The sequence below is a fragment of the Rhipicephalus sanguineus genome, chromosome 1 (genome assembly GCF_013339695.2).
Source record: "Rhipicephalus sanguineus isolate Rsan-2018 chromosome 1, BIME_Rsan_1.4, whole genome shotgun sequence".
NCBI classification, from domain to species: Eukaryota; Metazoa; Arthropoda; class Arachnida; order Ixodida; family Ixodidae; genus Rhipicephalus; species Rhipicephalus sanguineus.
The window spans coordinates 199,959,133-199,984,078 of NC_051176.1; the positions used below are offsets into that span (position 1 = coordinate 199,959,133).

Genomic DNA, 24,946 nt, shown 5'->3' on the forward strand with positions numbered 1-24,946 from the left:
GGTTTAACCTAATACTCGCCATATCTTATTACTTGAGTGAAACGATCGCCGTTTTGGGGTGGTGTTGTCTTCACTGTTGTGCATATGATAAGTAGTCACGATCACAACCGAAAATATTTCGAACGTGAATGCGCTTGCAAATAAATGTACAGCATCCGATCGCATCTAATAAAAGTGATTCACTTTGTGACGGGACACCTTGTGATGAACGAACTGAAACAACTAATTTACACGTCGCAATCCTAGGAGGACCAGTGCTTCAGGCGAAATAGAAATGACTGGGCTCACATACAGACTAACGAAAGCGCAGTCTGTGTAAGTACATTTACCGTGGTTCTTTGTTTTCATAAAAAATAAATTCCGATACTGTCTGCCGACGCTCTGAAGGCAGATATATTTGATGTCCCCAAGACTCCTTTGAGCAGACCAATGTGACCAAGATGGAGGTATGTATTTACCTTTCAGTAACGCCTTCTCGACAACGTATACGCGTGTCGTAATTATTCAAAATCTTTCCCGCTTATGGGTTGTAGAAATTGTAGAAGCATGTTTCCTAACCCAAAGTCACTATCATCACCACATTTCAGTATACATAACCTCTGCAGGAGGTGCCTAACTGGGTTGGTTGGTACATCCTTAGGGCGCGAACAAACTGCGCTTTAGACGGGACGTTGAGAGAAAAACAGAGAAGACACTCGACCACGGTGCAAAAAATACATTAGGTGAGTGAAAGACGCGGAGGGAGCGCTTGTTGGAGGGAGGCGGAATATGTTCTCGTTTTCAGCGCGCCGAGAGATGGCGCGCCGAACTGAGGACCGTTAAAGTCCCTATTTAGGACCGTGGTGGGCTGCTGGAAAATTCTGCAAAACACCTCCGGCACGTGGGCGATGGTTTCCTAATATGAAAAAACCGAGTTATCGCGCGATATCGACCACGCGACACGTCACGCGAACGGCCCGTTTCGTCGCTCGTCGCTGTGCAGTGCATTTTCGCGCAGATGGGGTTTGGCCTTCACAGTCCACGTGCTACGTCAGCCGTGAAGTGCACGCACTTTTTCTTGTTGCTGCCGTCGCTTTTTGAGCTCATTTTTGAAAATGTCATAGTGGCCATGTATTTTTGCGGCTGCGGAAGAATGGGCAAATGCTTTGTGCCCTTTTGCAACAGTGGCTAAAATTTGCAAAGAGAAGTTCGCGCTTTTCACGCCGCCAGCGCGCGAAGAAAGGCTTCAGGACATGGAGGCGTGCGATACCACGAAAAGACTGCGCCTTATTAGTGGACAACGCCTACTTATTTACCTTAACTGTTACAAGTTATCGTGCAACACCGAATCGCAAACCGTCCTCGCGAGCTTGGACGCTAGGTCGCGTAGCTTCTTCTCTGTGATAGAAAAGTTTTACCTGAGATTTACTTAAGTTCTTCAAAAACAAGGACCCATAGGACCGGGGCGCTCCTTTAATAAAGAGAAACCAACGTTGGCATGCGTTTCTTTAATTACTAGCTTGCGAAGTTTAATGTCACAGGACTTCAAAGTTTGAGATCCGGTGCGGCATTTTAAGTTGCTGAATTAATTTTGATTACCTGAGATTCTGAGGTGTGCGAGAAATCAAAAGAAGCAGGATATTCCTGCATTCCGCTCGTTTCAAAATGTAATCGCCGCGGTAGCGAACGTTTGACAAATGGATGTTTGACAAATGGACGCCTCAGCGTCCGTGTCAGTTTATCGAACGTGATAAGAGGGCGCTATTTCTTGTATAAAATACTTAAGGCACCGTTGCATTCGTCATATTCGCTATATGCTCACTGGTTAACTGGAAGAGTTGCAACAGCAGGCACAGGCTCCGGCCGCTGTGCACACGGTGACCTTGCGTCTGCTTGAACGGGTCGTAAAGCGCCTCGATGCGCGCGGTCGTCAAGGCAGCCTACCGGGTTGTAAAGTCATTTTACCGGGTTGAAGTTGGTAGCGCCACCTCTCGGGTTGCTTACGAAGCTGAACATAGTCGCGCAACCGGTAGTCCTGGCGTTCGCTCACCTAAAGTATTTCTTGCACCGTGCATTCGACTAATAATCGCTGGTTTATTTCGCTGGTATGTCGCTGGCATGTTGCTGGAATCGCTGGTATGTCACTTGAACATACCTACATACGTATCATTGATATTTTGATAATTATGTGAGTTCTTGTCGAGTTACAGATATAATTATAACTAATTATTCAAATCTCATTAACGAAAAAATTAATAGTAGCTACTCCAGTGTACTGTGAACAATATGTACTAGGTTTGCTTCACGTAACAGAGTTCCTCCTTTTAAAATCGTGCAGCGTGATAGTTGGGACACCCTGTAAATTGCATTACCCGCACTAAACTAGTGATTATTCTGCAGCGTCTTGTCGGTCGTCCTCTCGCCGTGCTGTCTCAAACGCTGTTATTTCCCGTTATACGTAATCTCGGTTCACGTTTTACGTTTTACGTTTTACGTCGTCTACTGTTCATGTTACCCACCAACTGGCAGAACACTGTGTGAGCGTTGAAAGTCGCTGTGCTTTTAATAAAAATAATTGCTGTGGTTTTTGGGGCCCCTGCTTTATGTATATTGTATTCAGTATACATAAAGCAGGGGTGGCCGGCGGTCCGGCGGAAAGCAGCGCAATCTTGCTGTTGGCCCATCCGAAAGCCCATGTCTTACAGAATAAGCGCTTGTTCATTGTATATCGGCAGATGTGGCTATGCATATGATTCCTTTTTTTTTCTTTTTTAGCTGGAGTTGCGACCGACCGTATTTTTATCGCTGTTGCCCCGAAAAAGCTGTTGGAGTGCTTTGAAAAATGTAATGTGCTTGGCACTCTCGATATCGGCGTGCTCGGAAAAAAACAGCGCCGCGTGTCGCAATCTTGCCGCTCCGACCACCGGTCACTTGTGCCAATCTTTTTCCGTCGAGACTGTACATAGTTTTGCCTGCCTGACGCCATGCATGGCTGTGCTATGTTTTACCCTTTCCCTTCCTCCTTCCCCTCCTTCTCACCATCACTTCAATTTCCCGCCCCCTTGGTATAAATGGCTATGCTCTACATGGTTTTGCCTACGCAGTGACGTCAACCCTAGGGATTTATTCCTAGATCTAGGGATTTTCTGTCTATTTCAGGGATTTGGGGCCTTTTTATTGAATCTAGGGATTTCTGTAAGGCTCTGGAAATGTTACATTACACGGCCTAATAACGGGCGTTGAGTAATCACGCTTATTCAGCTAGAAATGCTATAGAAAACAATAGTTTTCGCTATTTGCTGTTTTGCATTTAGATAGCTCTGGCGTTCTGCTGGGCCGAGTGAAGGCGATAGCAGTTCTATGACGCCAGATTATTATATGCTTAATACTGGGGGGAAATGAAACTTTGTTGTCGTAAAGTGCTTAGCATGCACGCGCCGTATCATGTGAGCGCCCTGAGTGATTGCTGCTCTGTGAAACAATGAGAAATTTTGTCTTGTAGTGCACATTAAAGCGTGCAAAGTTACACGCTCGTCGCGTGTCTTCACCATGCAATATCTTCATGTCTAACAACTTCTTGACCAGGAGATCTCGATAGGAGATCGAAAGTAGGGCTGACAATTGGGCGAGAGTTGGTACGGGTTCATTATATATGAAAACTGAGTGGCGGAAAGAGACAAAAAGACTGTGTGTTTTCAGCCTTTCCGTCGCACCGTTTTCATAAGAACGAAAATAGTGGCGAAAATATTTGGCATATGGGAAGCTGATCAAAAGTACACAGAATGGCTATCAGCCAGTAAAAAAAAGGGCCCTGTATATCTACTGCAAATCAAGCAACGCTGACTTCAAATGTGGAAAATTAGAAATTGACTGCCACCTCGCAAGTTGCAAGTACAAGAAAGGGTCTACAGATTTGCGATTGAACCGAACGATCATATTTATGCCTTGAATTAGTGGGAAATTGAACTTGACAAAATTGTCTGTATCTGTTTCAACTGGCGCCATCTGCAAGCCCTTTATGTGCAATTGCTCCACAGAAAATGCAGAAAAAAGACCTTCAGTGGCTATTAATACGATGCATTATACTCAAATAAGATTCAGATTAATTGGGCCACAAAGCTAACAGTCCTTATACCTTGTTAAAGGTGAATTAACCTGAATGATGACATTAAAAGGTCAGTCTAGGGATTTTTTTTGCAATCGGTATTTTCAGGAGTCAGTCTAGGGATAAAATGTTGACTTAGGTTGGCATCACTGTGACTACGTGACGCCAAGCGACGACATCAGATTAAAGCATACGACAGCGTACGACAGCCGGAGCCCCTAAAGTGCTCCGCACTTAAAATTGCGCTTCTGTATTCGAACGCAGCCGTAATCCCCGCCGTCCCACGGCCAATCTACTGGTGATGATAGTGGATTGGCGACACCTTCTCTTCGGTGACACTGCATTTGTATGCGGAAGCACCTTCATCCGGTGATCAATATGGCGCCGATAGTCCCTTAAAAGCTTGGGCCGCATGTATCTTGGTAATTCATTTGTTAAAACAAGCAAAAATGACCCCTCGCTGTTCCAACCTATCGTGACTACGGGGTTATCCCGTCCGTGCTTTTTATTCGAAAAATATTCGGTATTTCGAATACACACTATTTGAATTGAATAGAGTAGAACCCTATTCGATTCGTTATTCGAAATTCTCGAATGTTCGCACACGCCCACTCACAAGGCTATGTTGTGGCAGTGCTGTCGCAGCGGGAAGCTTACCGCGCGGTACCAACAGAGAACCCAAGCCTAAGCCGTCACGATGTGATTTGCTTAGCCTCCGGAACTTTCACCAGTCCGTGCCTTTGGGGTCGGTCGACAGCGCAGCAGGTGTCGCTCACACGCAGCTTCCGGTGGTCCTCCGGGGTTAGAATTCAACTTCCGACGCGACACGTGTTCGTTGCTAAACAACACCTGGTTGCCGGTTTTATTCGGGCCAAGACGCTGCGTCAGTCTCGATTCGACCACTTCAGTGGCAATTTCCGGGTGCATCGGGACAGTTCGCTGGCACAGCCTTAAAGCTGGGCTTCCGCCGATGGTTTCCTCTTTTGACAGCTGAATTGCACAGTGCCCGTCGGCAGGCCGGCTGTCACAGCGGAATCATACGCCTCCGTGAAAAGTAAGACCTCCAAATTACGGCGCCTTCCGCGTTGCGCTTCATGCTTGCAAAACAACCGCTTCAGACTGGCCGCTCGCTCAGAATGGTTACATCTCTACCCTGCCACACTGGTTATTGAATGCCCGCGGATTTCACGCAAGGGCCGCACAAAAGGTACAGCCCGTAGTAAAGGGCGAGGCATGGACTAGTTCGGCTGCATATGTGAACGTGCTGCAACGTTATCGATTTTATCAGGGAAGCGATGATCGCTGCAGCTTGTCTACCTTTTTTTTGCGAGTGTCTTACATACGCAGGCCAATAAGCCTGCGTGAGCCTTAAGTTTATGTCACCCATTAAAAAATAGTATTTTCCTGTAATTAGCTTGCTTACTGAGTGTGATCACTTTTAGGCACGCGAGGCGGCAGCGAGTATTTCAGTAATCTGTTTTCAAGCCTCAGGTAGGATCTGACAGGTTGTTGTCACCCCAAGACACAAGTATCATCTGCATTATTATACGCGGCGCAGTGACGGTGAAACTGATCAATTTTTTTTAATACACCTTGACGTAGATAAAGGCCGAACCATATACAGCGTTTTTGCCAGCGTTTTCTGACGTTGCGTCCCTCGGCGTCGTCGCATCAACGCCGTCAGAGAGGGCGGCAAACCATATGAAGAGCGTTAACTCAGCGTCGCACAGGGTGACCAGAGGGAATGAACCTGACACTTCGTAAAGCAGTGTACAGTTTCTGTCAATGGACCAACAAGATATACTCCTGATTATAGCTTTTATGTCTCATTTGCAGTTCTGTGGTGCAAAAAAAAAAAAAAAAAACGAGTCACAGTGCCACCGAAAAGTCTTTTCTTTTTATTTGACTTGTAGCGCCAGCTATTGGCATTAAGAAGAACCACGAACTCGTAATATATGGCCTCTGAGCTTGAAGCTGCCGTACATCTTTGAGGCCACGTATTCGGCCAATACACTCATTCCTGCTAAGCCTACCGATGAACTTGAGTACGGCTCTCGGAAAGAGTTCAAAGATATCACGAGCACTTTGCTGTCGAAGCTTCTAGGGAACAAGCTAAGTCAAATACAAGAATCAGTTGAGAACTTAAGGGCCACACAGTGCACGGCGACGACTTATTAGATCCGAGGCAGGCGGCAGCCATTTTGGCAGCATCGACGACGCCGTTACGTAGCGGAAGTCGCTGCCAGCCGCACGCTGATTGGTCCTGCGTCCATCGAACTGCTTCCGGCGTCGACGCTGCCGCCCGTGATGTCTGGACCGTCCAGAGGTGGACGTTTCGGCCACCGTCACCGGTAGCGTCGACGTCGAGGGACGCCGGCGTACGAAACGCCGGGAAAACGCCGGCAAAAACGCTCTATATGGTTCGGCCTTAACTGACGAAGCAGCGTGTGGACTAGCTACACCCCGCTTATACCTCTCGGTACGTGGAAAAACTTCATTTGCTACATCATGGCTAAATGTCCGTAGCTAGGGGATAAAATAAGAAAATAAAAGCTTTTCAATGACAGCAGCACGTGGTTTGCATGGCGAAATGGCTAGAATGCTGTGCACCATCATTTATTTTTTTCCTTAATGACCGCTTCATTTTTAGACCTGCAGGAGTGGCTTAAAAAATTGTAGCAAAAATAACAGCGAGCTACAAACAGGACAAAAAGAAACTACATCGAAATAAATAAGACGAAAACTCGAAGAATCCAAGTATAAATAACCATCGCCAAAGGACAAAAATAATTTTAAAAACCGGGAAAATTCACGCATGGGTACAGGTCCATGCAATTGGACGCAGGCAAAGTCAGCAGGCGCGCCTGCATTGTATATCTACGTCATACACGATCTGGAATTCATCATGCATAGCGCAGGAAGCAGTTCATAGTGGTGCGAGCGCATTTAAGAACGGTGTTAGGGCCATCTATTACAGTTTACGGCAGTGCGTTACATTCAAGGTTTGTGAAAGTATCGAAAAAAATGATAGTTAATCCCTCCTTCGTAGGAATCGGAATAACACGAAAGTAAAGCGTGCCCTTACAGAAGTAACTGAATGCTTACAGAAGTAACTGAATTGATATAAGAAAATTTGCACAATGTATATTGATGTCTGGCACCTATAGCACCGTTTACCGTGTACTTAGCTTTAAGTGCACGTTAAAGAACCCCAGGTGGTCGAAATTTCCGGAGCCCTCCACTACGGCGTCCTTCATAATCACGTCGTGGTCTTGGGAAGTTAAACCCCAGATATTATTATTATTATTATTATTATTATTATTATTATTATTATTATTATTATTATTATTATTATTATTATTATTATTATTATTATTATTATTATTATAGCATCATTCGTTTAACGTGGATGCACCCACTTTGATGATTGGTGGTACATCTCCATCCCGACGACTAACGTCCATGTTAAATGATTAAACAAACCCTTGTGGTAGCTGTAGTAGTTAACGGTGAAAGCGTAATCAGAGAACGAGGTGTGATAGCCAGAACAGCGTCACATATTGGATGCAGAACTTGGTTGCCATCCCGCGGCACGTTAAAATATGATTGAACACCACGGCCGGACTAGAGGGAAACGCAAAGCGCGTCGTGCCGCCCCGGTAACCCGGCCACGATTTTTCTCGGGGCGAGCGCGTCAGCGGTGAACGCGGTGTTACAGCCAGGTGAGGCAGGCCCGCGCGTCGCAGAGCTATCTTTAGTTTGGATTAGCGTGATACTATGAGGGAGGCCGACGCTTTTACGACGCTTGGTCTAAGATCGCCACCTCGCGATGTGTTAAGGCATTGACAAAATTGAACATCTATTGAAAACACGCCAAATGGGACGGACGTGCAACGCGTCGCAGGTGCTAATCGCGGAGGCCACAGTAATGACGAATTACTTTACTTTACCGCTCCCAGAGGGCAACACCACCCCGCCGACCGGGAGAGTGGCAGATATAAAAGGCGCGTTTGTAAAGCCTCCAGAGTATGTGACCGTGGCACAGTGGATAGCGTACCCGGCATCTGTTGCTGCGGACCGAGTGGTCGTTGGTTCGATGCCCGTTGACGGAACTTTTTTTTCTTTGCAATCTGATCGTGTAAATTTTTTCGACGTCATTTCCGTGACGGAAATACGTCACTGAAGTCTTGGTGGACCCCGGAATAAAACACTTTCGTGTTAAAAAAAACGACAGTTTGATGAAGTTGTTTGGCATGAATACGCGTTTAGCCTCAATGAACGACATGAACGCGTTGGGTGCCGGTTGCACAGTTACAAACGTTTATCTGTTTTTGCCACGGAGCTGTTCAAAGCCGAGGTAGATCCCTGGGGATCCGTCGTCCGCACTTCCTAGCCCAGCTGCGAGAGGAAAGCCTAGTGTAAATCGGTTCTGCGGAATCCCGCAAGGTGGTGGAGGGATTAAGAAAGGGAAATTGACAACCACCCGTTTGTAGCGAGAAGCCACAAGGAAATTCAAAGACAACGGGGGCTAGCGACAGCAGACGTCTTAACTCGTATAAGACTCATACACTCACGCATAGACAATGCACCGCGGTGTAATAATCTGCGGCACCCAACGCTCTTAAGATGCGGAACCCTGTGACATGAGGGCATTAGTCTCACGAGAGGTGCTTGTAGAACAAGTCAGCTACAGAGCCTATGTGCAGAACCTGTATGGTGGCGTCATCTGCAGAGGCCATGTTCTAATTTTAAGCGCCTGCTGTCGGGCTAATTGGTACATATTTGAACTTATTGGAGCAAACACTAAGACGAGGACAAGGGACACACGACGCGGACAAGCACACAACTTACGGGCACTGTACTTTCTTTCTAAATGTACAGCCGCCAGCACGCTTGACACGAACGCTCCGCAGCGTGGCCTGGACTGGTTTTACTGATGCCAGCCGTGAGGTGCTGGACACTGTTGCCAAGATAATACCTCGGTATACTTGGTAGTATGTCGGCATGCATTTGTAACATCTCGGCAACAGAACCCAAAGCTACGCGGCGCTGGCGTCAACCAAACCGTTTCAAGCCACGCTGCGAAGCGTTCGTGTTAAGCGTGCTGACGGCTGTACAGTGCTCAGCAAGTCAAACGTGATAATCGGCCCGTATGGAGGCCACCTCTGTTTTGCTTCACCGCCCTTTGGACACCGTGCCTGATCAGTATGGTGTCCCCCTAAAGCGAGAGCCTTGGTTCCGCATTGCGACAGCATTAGACCCCCCAGGCCATCACCCAGAGTTCACCAGACTCGCAGAAATGCTCCGGCCGCTATTCGGGTTGGCTATCGTGTTTCATTTGCTGAGCATTCCATGTAGGTATATGCGAACAGCGACCGTTTCTTTTATTTAGCCAAAGACTATACGACTTCTGCGAATTTCACAACGAACATGCAGTAAGAGAGCCCTTTTCACTGAGGGTGAGTAAACTCGGTGAGGAAATAGAAGTCGCTGTTCTTGAACAATGTTTATTGACACCAGGAAAGCGCTTACCGCCGTGACAATGGTAGATTGACTGCGTCATGTCGTTTGTGGGCGTGACGAAGCACACTGAACACGCGCTTCGTAAAACTACGATTTAGCGCTACTCCTGCGCAGAATTTAAAGCAAATGCGCCTAAAAGACTTGTCAGCGTGTCTGATGCATCCGTCGGTCCGTCCTCCTCAGAGTCCAATACTTAGCACTCTGGAAAAGACGTCTTTACCTATTATCGTATGTAAGCTATCCACTGTTATTGTCGTGAAAAACACCGCGAAATTAGAAATGTCATTTCTACATGCAGAATCACCAAGTTTCGCAAAAATCTAAATTTCGCACTGTAAGCAGAGAAATTGGGTAATTTTTCACACTTATTCCTTGCTGTGTACCATTTATATGCCTCTAAGCGACATGTAATAGGATGCTGGGTTGACCTGGGCACAGAGTCACTAAGCGTAATGTGCCACGTCCTTAGAGACGATGGCCGCCAAGACCTCCATATCTTGCTCTTGGTCTAGACATGAAACTTTACTTGTTCAGAAAACTGAGAATAAATTGCCAACATATCTCGGAACTGTTCAATACACGGAAGTGTTTAATAAACTCCATCTAATTAATCCACAATTAGTGACCGTCATTAACCAAGTCTAACTAAAGTGATGTCTTGTTCCGTCCTCTTAGAATAGTGCATATACTTACTGTACACGCAATTATTTGCTGAGTCAGAGAACCGGTATTCTGGGGTAGATGCGGGGCAAAGCTCAGCGCTCAGCATGTTGCCTTGGAATGTACAGAAAGAGGATGCTAGACAAAACGACATTTGCTTTAGGAAGGCGAGCGTCGTAACCACTCAGCTATCCAGGCAGGCTAGCAGAGCAAAGCATAGCCTTGTATAGTATAGTATAGCAAGGGGTGGGAAAGGGAAGTGAGGGTGAGGAGAAGGGGAGAGAGTAAAGCATAGCATAGAAATAAAGAGCAAGAGAGAAATTGAGAGAAAGAACGGGAAGAAAGGCAGAAAGAGAAAGAAGGAGAATCAAAGAAAGAAAGGAGCACAACATAAAAAGAAAGAGAGAAATAGAGAGAAATAAAGGGAAGAAAGTCAGAAAGCGAAAGAAAGAAAGAAAGAGGAAGCGAGAAATAGAGAGAGTTGGAGAAAGAAAGGGAAGAAAGAGAGAGAAATACATAGAGAGAGAAAGAAATAGAAATAAACCGAGACAAAAATATATAGAAAAAGCAGGGAGATGAGAGAAAAAGAAAGAAAGAAAGATTAAGAAAGAAAGAAAGAAAGAAAGATTAAGAGAGAAAGAGGAAAACAAAGAGAAACATAGAAGGCCGCCCAGCTCCGCACTTCCTTCAGACTTGGCCCCAGTCGCGCGAAGCTGCCTTAATTTTTTGACGTTCATATTCCTGACGTTATCAGGCCAAGTGATCCGCAGCACAGCTTCTCATGAGAGGCTGCTATTGCGATGGTAGTACTCGTACGTTGTATATCACATATGCCTCCACGCCCTTGTGGTCAAGCGACCTAGTGAGGCCCTAGTGCTACTTGCAAACTAGTCTACCACAAGTTGTAACGTTAAATTTGTGCGACGTCATCGCCATCTCGTAATCATCATATCATTTGCGGTATTTGGCACGGTGACGAATAAGTAGCTTCAACAACGCTCGCGTCGCCTCCTGCAAGCCGGCCTTCGCTACAGTGACCCGACCAGTTATGACCGCTGGATACATGACAACAGATTCCACAAGACACTGCTTCACTTTATACACAACACCGGCCTAATGGCGCAAATCTAATACACATATACACACAAAATATTATGCCTTAAGGGCAAAGTCTATGTCGCAATAAAAAAAAAAGTGCAAGTGGCGCACCAGGGGCGCAGCCAGAAATTTTTTTTTTTCGGGGGAGGGGGTGGGCGGGGGGTCAACTATTCTTTATGTATGTTGTGCGTCTATAATATACACATGCAAAATTGAGAAACTTCGGGGGTTGGGGGGTTTAACGTCCACCCCCTCCCCTGGCTACGCCAGTGTGCAGTGTGGTGCGCCATCTATTTTGTTCTACTCTATTCTAACTGGCTTTTTGAGAGGTTGAGATTTCTATTACCTCAGCTACTTCATTTCTATAAGTTATGCAGCGCTTGAAAAACACAAACAATATATGGTTGGAGTCTACACAGAGGCAGCATAAACATGAAGTAGCATATGTTAAGACTATAAAAGCTTTGATTTAGCCGTAGCGGTGCCCGGATGTTTTACATTGCTTCATTGCAACTTTAGTGGTTAAGTTAGAATTTTACCCGATATTGTGCAGTGTTCTCACAATTGTTTAGAAATGGTGTACTGGCTCCCTGTAAAGTTGCAGCACCGCACATTTTCTTGTCTACATGTGCCATCCTGTTTCACGCGCTCCAAGATCCTCTCAGAAAGTGGCGCGCCCACGCAAACACACATAGCTCACGTGCATACGCAGCGTCCATCTGTACGCGTGTATCTTTACAGGGCATAATATGAAAGGCAAGACTTGCGTTAGCCGTAGCCGGTGTTGAAGTACAGAAAGCAAGAAATCCAAACAAGGCAGAAGTTCAGGGGAAGATGGAAGGAAGGACAATAACTTTATTGGAGGGGAAGATGGAAGATTGGAGAGATGAAAAAGTCTTGGATAGGTGGTGGCGCTAAAGCCAATGTTTCGACAAGAAACCTTGGCTCCAGCGACAACCCTGGTTCAAGAATTTTTCATCCAAGAAAATGAGAAAACACACACCCTCGTTACCATGAAAAGCGATTTTATATCCACGTTATGTACAGGTTACTTCACAGGATTTATTGCACATTGCATTGTACTTTTTTTGCATTATGCAAAAGCTTTCACTGAATATTAAGAGAACCAGCCCCTTAAGCTCCACCATGAAAACATAGCCTATTCATTAGGGATGAAAGTTCGTAGCGTTTTCGGTGCGATTTTCGGTATCTTCCCGCTCAATTTGAGGTGTTTGAGGAGCTTCCGTAACAGAATGGTTCGGCTGAGATAACGGTACGTCGGCAGCGACCAACGATACGCTCTTGACAGGGCTATCTATTTCCGCAGTGAGATCAGTCGTAGTTATGTTTATACTACCTTCGTTGTTCCATGCTGGCTCGCCTTGTTGTGTCGGAGTTGGCCCTTGAATCGTCGGTGCAACTTCTTTGGCGACTTCTAGCGCATCAACGAGTGAAGAGTTTGATGTGACATCGCCGTCCGTATTCACTGCTGGTGCAACGGGAGTCAAATCAGCATCCTTCGGGGCTACTTGAATAAAATCTTTCGATAGCACAGCTATCCCCTGGTGTTTTTCTGTATTGCCTTGTTTTACAGTAGTGTTGCTTATACCAACGGCATTCTTGTCTTTAGTATAGACCAACGGTTCTGACTTTTTCATCTCGACGCGACCTGTTGAGAATCTTCCTACTACATGGGACCTTATTGGTTCACCGCCGGTATGAACGTTGGGATAATCCCGTGCAAAGGCTTCTTCGAGTTGTCTTAGAAGGCTTTCCGGTGTTTCGTCTTCAAAACTTTTCAGCCTGTTGCGTCGGGTCGGTTTTGGCGTTTGGTGAACTTGTTTTGGAACGTGCCGGGGCAGTTCGAAATCGAACGGAGGAACTGTACGTGGTTCCGCTTCAAATTTTTCGTGGTACACTAGCACCTCGTCGTGTTGTCGTGGGGGCAGCGGTGGCTGGCGAGTAACAGGCCGCCGAAGGGGTGAGACAATTATTTTTTTTCTTGGTATTCTCCTCGGCTGTACGACGATTGGTTCTGTTGGTCTGAATGTTGGTGCGTCTACCAAGAACGCTTCCTTTCGGCGATTGCCCCTGTGCAGACCCCATGACCTAACCGGGCTGTCCTGGGTGGGGATGGCTCCACGAGGTCGACTGGTTGTAGTGCGGGACCTCGAGCGTTGCTGGAAAAACTTTCCACGTTTGGAAGACCGGGTTGTATACCTTGTTGTGTACGGCCTCGGTGTAGTCGTGGTCGTAGTTGTGGTCGTCGTGCTTGTCGTCGTTAGGAACGGGGGCCTATCTTCAGAATGGTCGTCGAAGTATTCCAGTTCTCGATAATTTGTAAAGTATTCGTCTGGAGCATCGAACTCTGGCTCGTGCGGGGACGCTGGCAGCGGTGGCGGTGGTGGCGGTGGCGGGCGGTGGCGGTGGTGGCGGCGGCGGCGGCGGCGGGCGGTGGGGGCGGTAACGGGACGTGCTCCAAAGAGCCGTGAGAACGATGTGCTCCTCTATCAACTATGTCATCGTCAGTCAAGAAGTAGGCGCTGTCGTCACCCAAATTGCTGTTTACGTCGTAGAAGAGCGGCGCAGTGCCGCACGGGATGGCATCCTCAGGATACATGCACGTCAGCGTCAGCTGATCAAATATGGTCGTATTTCCGCAGACTGAAGCTAAACAACTGGTATCTGGAAGGCCCCATGAAATTTGGTTGCTCGTGGCACACGTGGAAAACTTGGCAGTCGTTGTCGACATCGGCGAAGTAGCCGTTAGCCCGGCACCGAAAGGATGTCTTTAGCAGGCCCACGATGAATTCCGAGCCGTCGGGAAGACTGTACGACCCTCGCCGGATCTGTTGAAGATATGTCAGTTAAGCCATGCCATGCGGAGCCATAAATAAACAATGGAAGAAACTACTGGTTATTGCAACAGTCGCTTTCTGTTATTTGTTTTCGTGACGTATTGAATCAACCGCTACAACTTCGTTTTCTTGCTGCGCTGCCAAGGCGAGCGAATCGATGGGATGCAGACTTGCTAAGAGAGGCGTTACGTAATTGAGACTACAGTGTTGCGAGAATTAGGCAGTGTGTCGTCGTTGCGATGAGACCTATTCTGCGGAAGATTGCCGAGCTACACTCGTCTGAAATGTTTGAATTGTCAATGATCCCATGAAGGCGCTAGTGAGAGTCGGAACCGTAAATATAGTGACCAGTCGGGCAGATGGTGTCGAAAAGATAAATGGCGACCAACAACAAAAGATGAAAAACGCGCAAGAGCACAAACGCCCATGCATGAACCAGCGCCTCTATTTTTTATTTTTCAATGTTAGCCAGATGCGCCCTATCCGACTGTTCACCACCCTCTCCTCTGGTCATTTCCTACTCTCCTCCGTTGGCTAGCGTTCGCGCCTGCTTTGCGTTCATGGGGGAAAGTACCCTTTAGGTGGCGCCTCAGAAAGGAAGTCGGAGGAGTTAGTTTTTTTGTTCAGTTGTGTTTTTAGCCGTGGAGCGGCGTCTTGCATCCCTCATGATTACTATGTTGGTTGTCACGCTGGCTCACAAAGCGACCCGCTGTTTTGAGATGGCGCGTCTCCGTTCGTGTCGCTATGCGTGCTATCTACGGGGATGCGCCGCTGCGACGCTACAGCATGGGAGGACTTTAATATGTGCCCCACGAGCGCTGCGCGGTAGAGGCGGTTTTACCTCGAGCCACGAAGGAAGGAGTACGAAGGAACAAATCTTACAGACGCATTGTATTAGAAGAGGGACGGTGCGTCTGCCACAACAGAAGCGTTGAGCGCTCAAACGCACGTGTGACGCAAGCAGTCGTACTCGTTATGTGGCGTCACACCATGGAAACTCACTGAACTAAGGCGGACCCACGGCTCCCATTGAGGAGCGAGCATTCGCACTGGCATTGAAAAAAATAGAGGAGGCGTTGCATGAACGCATGCTCCAACGCACGCGCACATACAGCGTGTCACAGACACCATCCTTCCAACCTCCTTGCCACAGCGCTAAGTGGCACCTCACGCTAGCATTTTGGAGCGAGGTAACACCAATCTAGATGCGCTAGAAAGCAAGGCTTGCTTGGTAGGGAGACCGCGCACGCGCAGATCCGCCGGCGTGTGGCCGCCTGTCCGGCGTTCCGAATTTTTCTGTGAGCACCTGTATCTTTCTTTTTAAAGTGAGCAATGTAAAACATTTATATTTTAGACGAAAGGGCGAATAACCATGGCTATTAAAATGCGTATGCTTGCTCGCAGGACTGAAAACACTTAGAAATCGCCAAGTCTTGCTAATTCTAAGTCATATATAATGCAATAACACTGGGCGACGCAGAATTGCAGCTGCTTCAGTTTAGGTTCGACATGAACTTGTTTGTTTATAAGATTTCTTACCCATTATGGTATTTAATTGCTAATCGAGAGCTAAAAAAGTACGTTCAACTTACTCTTTTTTTGAGCGTTTCAGGGTCTGCGTTCCTATCAGTAGCGTAGCAAGAAATTTTTTTTCGGGGGGGAGGGGAGGGGGGTAAACCATACTTTATGTATGTTCGTACGTGCGCCCGTGCGCCTGTATGTGTGTATATATACACACGCAAAATTGAAAAATTTCGGGGGCTTGAACCACCACCACCCACTCCCACCCCTGCGGCTAGGCCCGAGGTTCCTACGTTGCTTACTACCCCTCAGTGACTTTCATCATGCTTCCACATGCGTGTGCAAGCAATAATTACTTGTGCACACAAAGGGCGAGATTTTCGGCAAAAGTACTTTCCCGAAAAAGCTGACAGCAGCTGTACAACCTATCAAAAGTACATTCTCCTCGTTTAACCTGTTCTCGCAAGAAACTACAAACTTGTTACAAGTAACTATTCGTAAGTATTCGTGATGCGACAAGAGCGTGTCGAAAAGTGTTGCGTACCAACTAAAATAAAAATAGGGACTTGACCGGTTTATCTTTAGCTTTCTTAACAATGTCGGCGAAGGTGGCCGGGCCTGTGAGGTCGACTCAGGGCTTGAACCTTGCCGGAACTCTACAATGTGCGTAGTGATTTTGAAGATTACAACGCCTAATACAATGAGTAAACTTGCAATTGGTCACGTCACGGAAAGGCGTATTGTAAATGGACACCTCAGAACTTCAGGTTTACTATGTACTGTATTTGAGACGAGTTACAAAATATCTGTAAGTTGTGAACACTTTACGCACTCACATGCACACACATATACTGTGCAGATGAGCTTTCAGCACATATGCATGTCCATTCTGCGTTATCTCAGCGGTATGCCTAGCCTCAACGGTTCCTCAATGTTCCCAAGGTCGAAGCTTTTGGTGTTCAGGCATGCTTGCATACATGCGCGCTACTACGGTTAAAATAATTAAATGGTGAGATATAACAGCTGAACTGTTGATTCGACTGAACCCCTAATGACGTTAGCGGTTCTTTCAGGTTTAGAGAAAAGATTATAACCGTTCTGATACATCGACTAAATGGCGAACCGTATGCACGTGTGGCGATGAGTTTTGAAAAAGTGAGCATTAAACAGACTAGTCACGTACGCGTTCAACTTCTGGGCGTCACACTCCACTCCCGGATGGACTTCACATGCTAAGGTTATCATCGTTTCCTTAACGATACAGCCACCGATAAATTGTCTCCACAGACAGTTCTGTTACGAGCATCACATCCTCCGTTTGCCTTTCATTTTGCTGTTTTAGTGCTACGCGTAAGCCGGTACAGTCGCAACTGTGAATGCCTGCAGGCCACCTTGGTATGCCCTGGCCCCTGTCTGACAGCCCGCACTTAACGAGAGAAGTCACTGTGGCCGGCAGTATTCCAAACCTAGATGAGTTGTGCGTTGGCAATCTTTCAGTTGCGCTTTCGCCAAGTGATATCGCATATCCCGCTGGATATTCGTGTCATTTTCATTCTTCATGTTGCCACAGAAAACACGCGTAACTTAAGCACCGATGAGTACGTCTAGTGAGTGGTCATGATAACTTAAGCATCGCTTCCTTTTTTTTTTTTCTTAAGCGCATACTATTACTTGTGTTAAAAGTTGACTTTACGCACTGGAACGCGGAGCTTATCAGTCAGCGCGCTGTCGAAAGAACCTTCGCCTCCTTCCTCTCTAGCCACTGGTCGGCTGCACCACGTGAAAGTATAACGTGGCCTGTAATTTTCTAGTCATCATTACTGGGCGTCACCTCGTGCTTCACTCGTCTGCTCGTCTCCTGCGCTGTCAAATTTTATTTTGCTATGCATTACCCACTCGTAAAAGCCTATACAAACATATAGAAGTGATGCCACTGACTGATTTAGTGCCATGACAATGATTTATCACAGCTTATCTGCGCACTTAAGCAGTGTTGCAGCGAGGAAAGAAAGAAAGAAATAGAAACGAAGGCGAACCAGTGAGCGCCTCACCACGGCCGCGCACGACGCAGTGTGGTTTACCATTATGACGACCGGCGTGCGGCCTCATCAAAATGGATGCATCGCGACGAACAAGCGACAGTGCGCGGAGCACTGCCCTCCACGGCATTGCCTCGCAGCTTGCAGTGTGCTAAAAAAGAAAAATTAGCAAAACGCATCTAGAAAATACGTACCCGTGTGCTTCCTGCTGTGGTGCTGCCTAAAAAAACTGTAAAAAGAAATAGGAGAGAGTATTGGTAAAACATCCACAGGAAAAGAAAATGATGGAATCAGTTTAGTTAATACAGAAGTGCTGCTCACGTATCTTGTATACGTGTTTCTTGTAAAAGCGTTGGGTTATTACACAGGCTTTATAGCAAATGAGACACAGGTACAATTACAGTCGGAAGTTACGAGACCCTACGAGACTTTAATTACGAGTTATGTGTCGGGAACGGGAAATAACACCCGTTATTCTTACGAAAGCACAATATTCGCAACAGGAAAACAGTTCCGCATTTTTCACTAAATACAGCATTAATATAGTATTATGTACTTCATTATTCGGGCACCTCAGTGTAAAAGTGAGTTTATTTCGTCCCGATTAATAATAATAATGAAAAAACTGCTTATTTTGTATTTCTAAAGACAGCCAGTACTGACCGCCTGACGCAGAAGCGTGAATGAATATCACGATATAGTTCCCTGTCGGTTCGGGCTTTTACTATTCAAGCGGATATTTTATTTTTGCGTTCTCTCATTAACAACGTCCTCCATGTTAGGTTATCGCCATGTTAGGTTAGCCACGTCAGGTTCACTGCTAAGGTGTGGCGCAGCCTAGCTTCCGAGCCACGCGAAGAACACCCGTGTGCTTAATAATATCTGGGGTTTAACGTCCCAAAACCACGATATGATTATGAGGGGCGCCGTAGTGGAGGGATCCGGAAATTTCGACCACCTGCGTACTTAGATTTAGGAGTACGTTGAAGAACCCCAGATGGTGAGAATAGATCATTATGAGGAACCACTGTGGCACGCCTCATAACCATATCGTGTGCATCGTGTGAATCTAATCAGACAGGACAAAAGAAAAAAGAAACAGCATACGACAGACAGTTCTGGTATATAATAGCGCTTGGCGAGTGTTATCCGGAACGTCACGTATATGCGAAGTTAGAAGAAGTGTGTGGCAGCGTAGCCCTTCCAGGTACGAAATAGCACGAATATCAATGAATAAGTAATATTTTTTTTTGCACGCTTTCGTTAGATTCTTATGCATGCATTCAAGAGCGCCAGGCGTGCAGCAAAAAAAAAAAGTAATAATAATTTAACACACGCAGTGAAACGGTGCAACCAGGAATTGCTATCGCATCTCCATACTCCCTCTGCACACATCCTGCTTCGAAAGAAGCGTAATTCATATCGCCTTCGTGCGATCTCCGGAGAGCGCAAAGGTCTCATCCTCGTGCGCCTTTGCTAATCGCGAGCTCCGGACTGCGCTAGTGCCGAAGGACTCGCGTGACCATCGATTATTTTTGCGCACGTCCTCTTAGCACCAGCGCAAAGGCCGCGAACAGTTGCGAAAGACAAGTCTGCAGGATTATCACCAGCGCTGTCATTCGTCGGAGCATTCGCATGGCGGATGAAAAAGCAATACTCTCCGTTTCCTGTGCACCGCACGTCGAATTGAGAAGGATTTCGTGTTCAAGGCCACATGGGATGCATCACATCGCTGTCGGGAAGACGCCACTCACTGCATTTTTTTTTTCAACGTTTTCTTTCTTGCTTGGTGCTTGGCTGCTGACCCGAAGGTCGCGGGTTCGATCCAGGCCGCGGTTGTCGCATCTCGATGGAGGCGAAATGCTAGACGCCCCTGTACTGTGCGATTTCAGTGCATGTTAAAGAACACCGTATGGTCGAAATTACCGCAGCCCTCCATTACGGCGTGCCTCATAATCATATCGCCGTTTTGGCACGTAAAATCTCAGACTTTCTTTCTTTCTTTCTTTCTTTCTTTCTTTCTTTCTTTCTTTCTTTCTTTCTTTCTTTCTTTCTTTCTTTCTTTCTTTCTTTCTTTCTTTCTTTCTTTCTTTCTTTCTTTCTTTCTTTCTTTCTTTCTATTCTGATATTTTGCATGACATGCAGCAGGCGGGGAACGAGAAAATGTATACATCGCGTTTTCCTTCGCTATTTATCAGCGCCATCATGGTATACTGCCATTCGTATTTAATTACTGCGCTCCGGCGCCCCTTCAAGGCCGCCCTTCGGATAACAACGGCGCGCCGCTATTGTCTCTAAAAAGAAGCGCGTCTGGACAAACAACACGTCTTCCTTCGGCGTGCAAATGCCGAGTGCGTGAGCCACACCGAGCGAATCGCTGGCCGTACGCAAGAACGCTTATAAAATAAATGCATATCTCTGGACTGTAGTGACGAGCTAATTGCCATTTTTCTGGATGCAGTAAATCTTGTAGCTAACAAGAACGACGTCTATTTAACGGGGACATCCCCTATCTCTCTTGCTCGGAACATGTAAATTAAACTTACTACGTGCGTATAGGGCCTGTTTTTGCAACTATAATTACCGTTAAAGCGTGAGAGCATAAAGAAGTACGTATATTTTAGGCACCTTACTTAAATTGCATTTGTGTCACGTTTACTAGCACTGCAGGCCGCACACGCCACGGTGGTCTAGTGGTTATGGTGCTCGACTGCTCACCCCAAGGTCGCGGGATCGAAGCCCGGCCGCGGCGGCCGCATTTCGATGGAGGCGAAAGGGCTTGGGGCCCGTGTACTTGGAGGTGCACGTTAAAGAACCCCAGATGGTCGAAACCTCCGGAGCCCTCCACTACGGCGTCCCTCATGATCATGTCGTTGTTTTGGGACGTTAAACCCAAGCAATTATTATTACGGCGGGCCGCGCCTTTGTTGCCACACCTCACCATTTTCTACAGAAGATACAGGGCGTCCTCGAAACCTTGTCACAGTTACAGCAAAGAACAAAGGCGGGCGCATATTCCGGAATCATAATTCTTAATGGATACTTACGTAATGCGAGCGTGAATATTCTCATTGCATCGGCAGCTCTTTGGTACTTCTGCAAAGAAATAAAGTAGATAAGTATTTAGACATCTTTGTAATCCATTAGGCAGACAATATTGCAATAAAGGATGTGGTTTTACGGATTATTGGTGACACCCGACCACTAGAAATTTGTAACGATCGAGTTTCAAATCGAAGAAGCAGTCTCAAAAAGGACAATCTGCTCAGAGCTTACCGGGCACTTTTCCTGAGTCATGTCACTTACATCACGCCGTACCTTAATTGGGCTAAAGCGCAAAAGGTCAAACTCGACTCCCTAGTCAGAACCGGCCTCAAGCGCGTGCTCGGCCATCCGCTGTCCACGAGCACCGAGAAGCTGCTGGAGCTAGGACTCCACAACACTATCGACGAGCCAATAGAAGCTCACACAGCGGCTCAAATAACGAGACTTTCATCTACTAAGCCAGGGATCAAGCTTTCAGCGGAAGCGAGTATTCAGCCTAGACATGAACAGGCGACGAAAGTTAGCTTGTACCGTGAAATCAGAACTCGCATCATAGTTGACCCCGTCGCACGAAACATCCACCCAGTGCACAACCAGGGTAGAAGATTCGCGAGGGCCAAGGCCATCCTTAAAAAGATCAATTAGCACGAACTGGAGGCCCTCTTTGTCGATGCTGCCAGATATGACGGTGGGCAGTTCGCTGTTTCGGTCGTTGACGCGGGAGGCAACCTGGTTAATGCAGCCTCCTTTTATACTAAGATTGCCCATGTGGCGGAGGAAGCGGCGATCGATCTGGCTTTTCACAGCGCAAAAGCTCCCGCTGTTGTCTTCTCGAACTCGCACACGGCAGTTAGATCTTTCTCGAACGCCCTTGTTTCTGAACAGACGAACAGTATTGCGGCCAAAGCACTTCAAGGAACCCGGGAGAGCAGCGAAGGCGGGTACCACGTCGCGTGGTTCCCAGCCCATCTAGACAGCTCAGTTAACCGCTCAGATGCAGCCCTAACGAGCAGACTCACCGGATTATCATCCGGTGAGCCCATGTGTGTAGATTATCATAATCATGGTCGTCTTTAGAACAAGTGCTAATGTATCATGTAAATGGACCTGTAGCTGAGTTACACGTAACATTATGACGCAGTTAGACTCCGCCAATACCTGAAAAAATTGAGCCTAAAGGATTTTTTTTTTTTGCCATATAAGGGCGACGCATATATCAGATTAGACACATGAGACGCGGTTTGGCGTGGAAGTGGTCAGATACAAACATAAAAAAACACAAAATGGGAAGAGTTATCCAATAATGCTAACCGCATTAAACCATTTACTTGGTGTAATAGCAGTGACGTTGGCTTGGCGTTGGCTATTGGCTTGGCTAGCAGCCTTCGTATACTGATAAATGGAAGAAAATGCGGCGCAACATAAATGGAAACAGAGATGACACACGCCGGCGCTGACTCACGAGTAAACTTATACCGAAAACGTAAGCAAATATATAGCTGAAACAAGGATGACATTGTCAGTAAAATTTAATTTAAATTAGTATTACGACTTTCACGTGCGCATAATGTTATCACGTCTGCCACTTATTGAGAAACATAGGTTCTTCTTCAGTTAACGCGTTCATCAGGCATACATTTTATGTAGGCCTGACGACGGTTTTTTTTTATTTAGAGTCACTGAAACAACTTGAGCCATCTGTTGCTTGATCACCTCCACATAAATACTACAATATAACCTCTGTGCAACAACACATCAGGGATAGCTGTTGTACAACAAAGCTTATCAGTGTTTTATAAAAGTGTACGAAATGTGTACGAAATGTACAGACGCTTCACTGCGGAGCAAAAGCCTCGTCGACTGTAGTTGATTTTGAAAAGCAGAAGAAAAATACACTAAAGCGTCAGTGTCTGTATTTTTGTTTAACAAGATAGTCATCGGCACAGTCAAAAGGAAAACGTGCGAAACGGAAGTGATCTTTAGTGTCATGGATGTGTGCATAAGCGTAGTTGAGCAGCTCATGCATTGTTATTGCAAGCAGCGAAAAGCAAAACACATTTGTGACCACAAAATACAGCATTATTTATGGTGAGAGACTAGTACCTCCAAATAACAAGAAGCAATACATTTGCTTATGAGTGCGCCGGCTTCTTACGCCGTACATAACACTGGAACTAGCATGGCACAAGTGCAACCAAGCACACGTTCCAGAACGCACCAGTGAACCCAAGCAAGAACCAGCACAATTGCAACATATACCAGTGCGCCCAAGCGTCATAGCAATGAAACCAACATTTCTTACAGCACTTGTCCCAATAACTCCCAGCGAGCACCAATGTTCCCAGTGCAATCCAGTATCGAAAAACACGGTTCACGTGGGAAGACCAAAGACGCTGGTTTTGGAATACCGAGATGTGACGTCGAAAAACTGGCTCCACATGGGACAACTTACTGCACTCTCGAATCCTACGACCTTTGCACACCTACAGTCACAGCATACACATCACTGTGAAACTCCCCTATCCCTTTCCCTTGGGTAGGGTAGCGTACCAGTTATTGTAGACCGGTTAACATCCCTGCCTTTACTTTCTCTCCTGTTCCTTACTTATTGTTATGAAACAAGAAACGGAGGGATCGGGACTATTATTCCCTCTGAATAATAATTTAAAAAATGCTGTTTGCGTATCGACGCGCAGACGCTTCTTCCGTGGCTTGACTCTCTTCTACTGTTACCGTAAAAGTTGTAAGTTCAGTTGCCTACATTGTCAAGTAGGGCACAATGAGTAGAAGTGGTCAGACCCCACTGGGCAGTGCCTTTAAACAACCGTTTAGCACGATACAACATGGCGAAACATTGGCTGAGGCGTCGTTTATGGACGGCGTGCTTCAGCCAAAGTATCTGCCCTGCTCGAGGAATATGCACGGCCGAAGAAGTACACATTATTAGCTGAATCACGGGCAACACTACGATTGTTCCTTCCCACAAATGTGTCCAGGGTAAAGAACTGTTCACGCAATGGGGCGACGAGTTGCACACTTACCTTGGCTTGCACTTGGAGAGCGCCTATTCCTTCTAACCAGAGCGGGGGTGACAAGACAACTGGCCTCGGAGGCGTTGACACACTTGCCTTAAGTGCCGAGTTTGGCTTCATACCGTCACGGCTGGCACCTGAGGCATCTACCTTCGTCTTGGAACGCTGAAGGGGGAGGGAGGAGGTGTTGGGGGGCGAGGGCACACTTGGAGTATTTCGCGGCGTGCAGAATGCGGCGTCGAGAAGCGACAAAAGCGGCCTAAAACAGGCAACTGAAACGAACTACGCTATAGTCTCGAGCGTGAAGGAGAAGACAAAGGGGACACGTGCATTCGGCAGAATATACGGCCTTTTCACGCAGGGCCCGCTAGCAGCTTTTTCGGACTCGGCGACACTATGCCGAGCAGACGCATTGTGGGATGTATAGCGTCATAGTAAAACACAATTTTGGAGCTGGACGACAGTTGCATGAAGCAAAATTAGAGAAAGTATGTGGTGGTACAATAGTCTGACTTAATGCTCTCGCTCGGATGTTCGCATTTCTTATGGTTCAGGGGGCAAAGGAAAGCGGAAGCTTACCGGAAAACTAGTAAACACAGTTTTTTCTTGCAGCCCGTTGCGCAAGACGACTGCGCGTATTCAACAGGATGCTACGGGAGGATTGATAGCTCTTACCTATGGGAGGTTATATTCGCGGATAAAAGAGTTAGGGTTAACCACCCAAATGAATGCAATAATACTTCTTGCATTATTCAGAAGCAGGACGTACTAAATGGGCGTCACATAAACTGTAGGGAGCTATCGATGGTCGTTTTATGCTTCTTTGACATCAACGGTGCCACTTTTCAGAAGTAATTCATTGCAGAGTAGTTGGATCATGCTGAAAAAGTAACGTACTCCACTAAATACATGAGTAATGGCGAAAAGAGAGTGAGGACTGAGCGCCGTCCTTTTTCTTTCTTGTAAACCGCCCCCTAAAAAAAGCAAGAAAAAGAAAACCACTGGAAGTTCATCAAATATACGTTTTAGAATTGCTGTTAAAAATAATATCAATATAATAATCAGACATTCTTAGATTGCGCAATA

General features: G+C 46.6%; 1 protein-coding gene across 1 annotated transcript; it reads right to left on the minus strand.

Annotated features, from left to right (window-relative positions):
- Positions 1–13,821: 13,821 nt before the first annotated feature.
- On the minus strand, positions 13,822–24,020 carry LOC119387484 (uncharacterized). Its single transcript, XM_049412080.1, has 4 exons — positions 23,870–24,020; positions 20,831–20,879; positions 17,978–18,012; positions 13,822–14,214 (listed from the first exon to the last, which is right to left on the minus strand). Exons 1-4 carry the CDS (start codon positions 23,978–23,980, stop codon positions 14,005–14,007), a joined length of 405 nt encoding a protein of 134 aa, XP_049268037.1. The 5' UTR covers positions 23,981–24,020; the 3' UTR covers positions 13,822–14,004.
- Positions 24,021–24,946: the final 926 nt, after the last annotated feature.

Bases quoted from the DNA above. Each gene is read 5' to 3' on its own strand.
- LOC119387484 (XM_049412080.1), bottom strand. From the start codon at position 23,980: ATGAAGCCAAACTCGGCACTTAAGGCAAGTGTGTCAACGCCTCCGAGG. The intron at 18,013-20,830 runs GTAAGTATCCAT...TTCTTTTTACAG, and splicing joins AATATTCACGCTCGCATTAC to TTTTTTTAGGCAGCACCACA. The intron at 14,215-17,977 runs GTACGTATTTTC...TATCTTCAACAG, and splicing joins CCACAGCAGGAAGCACACGG to ATCCGGCGAGGGTCGTACAG.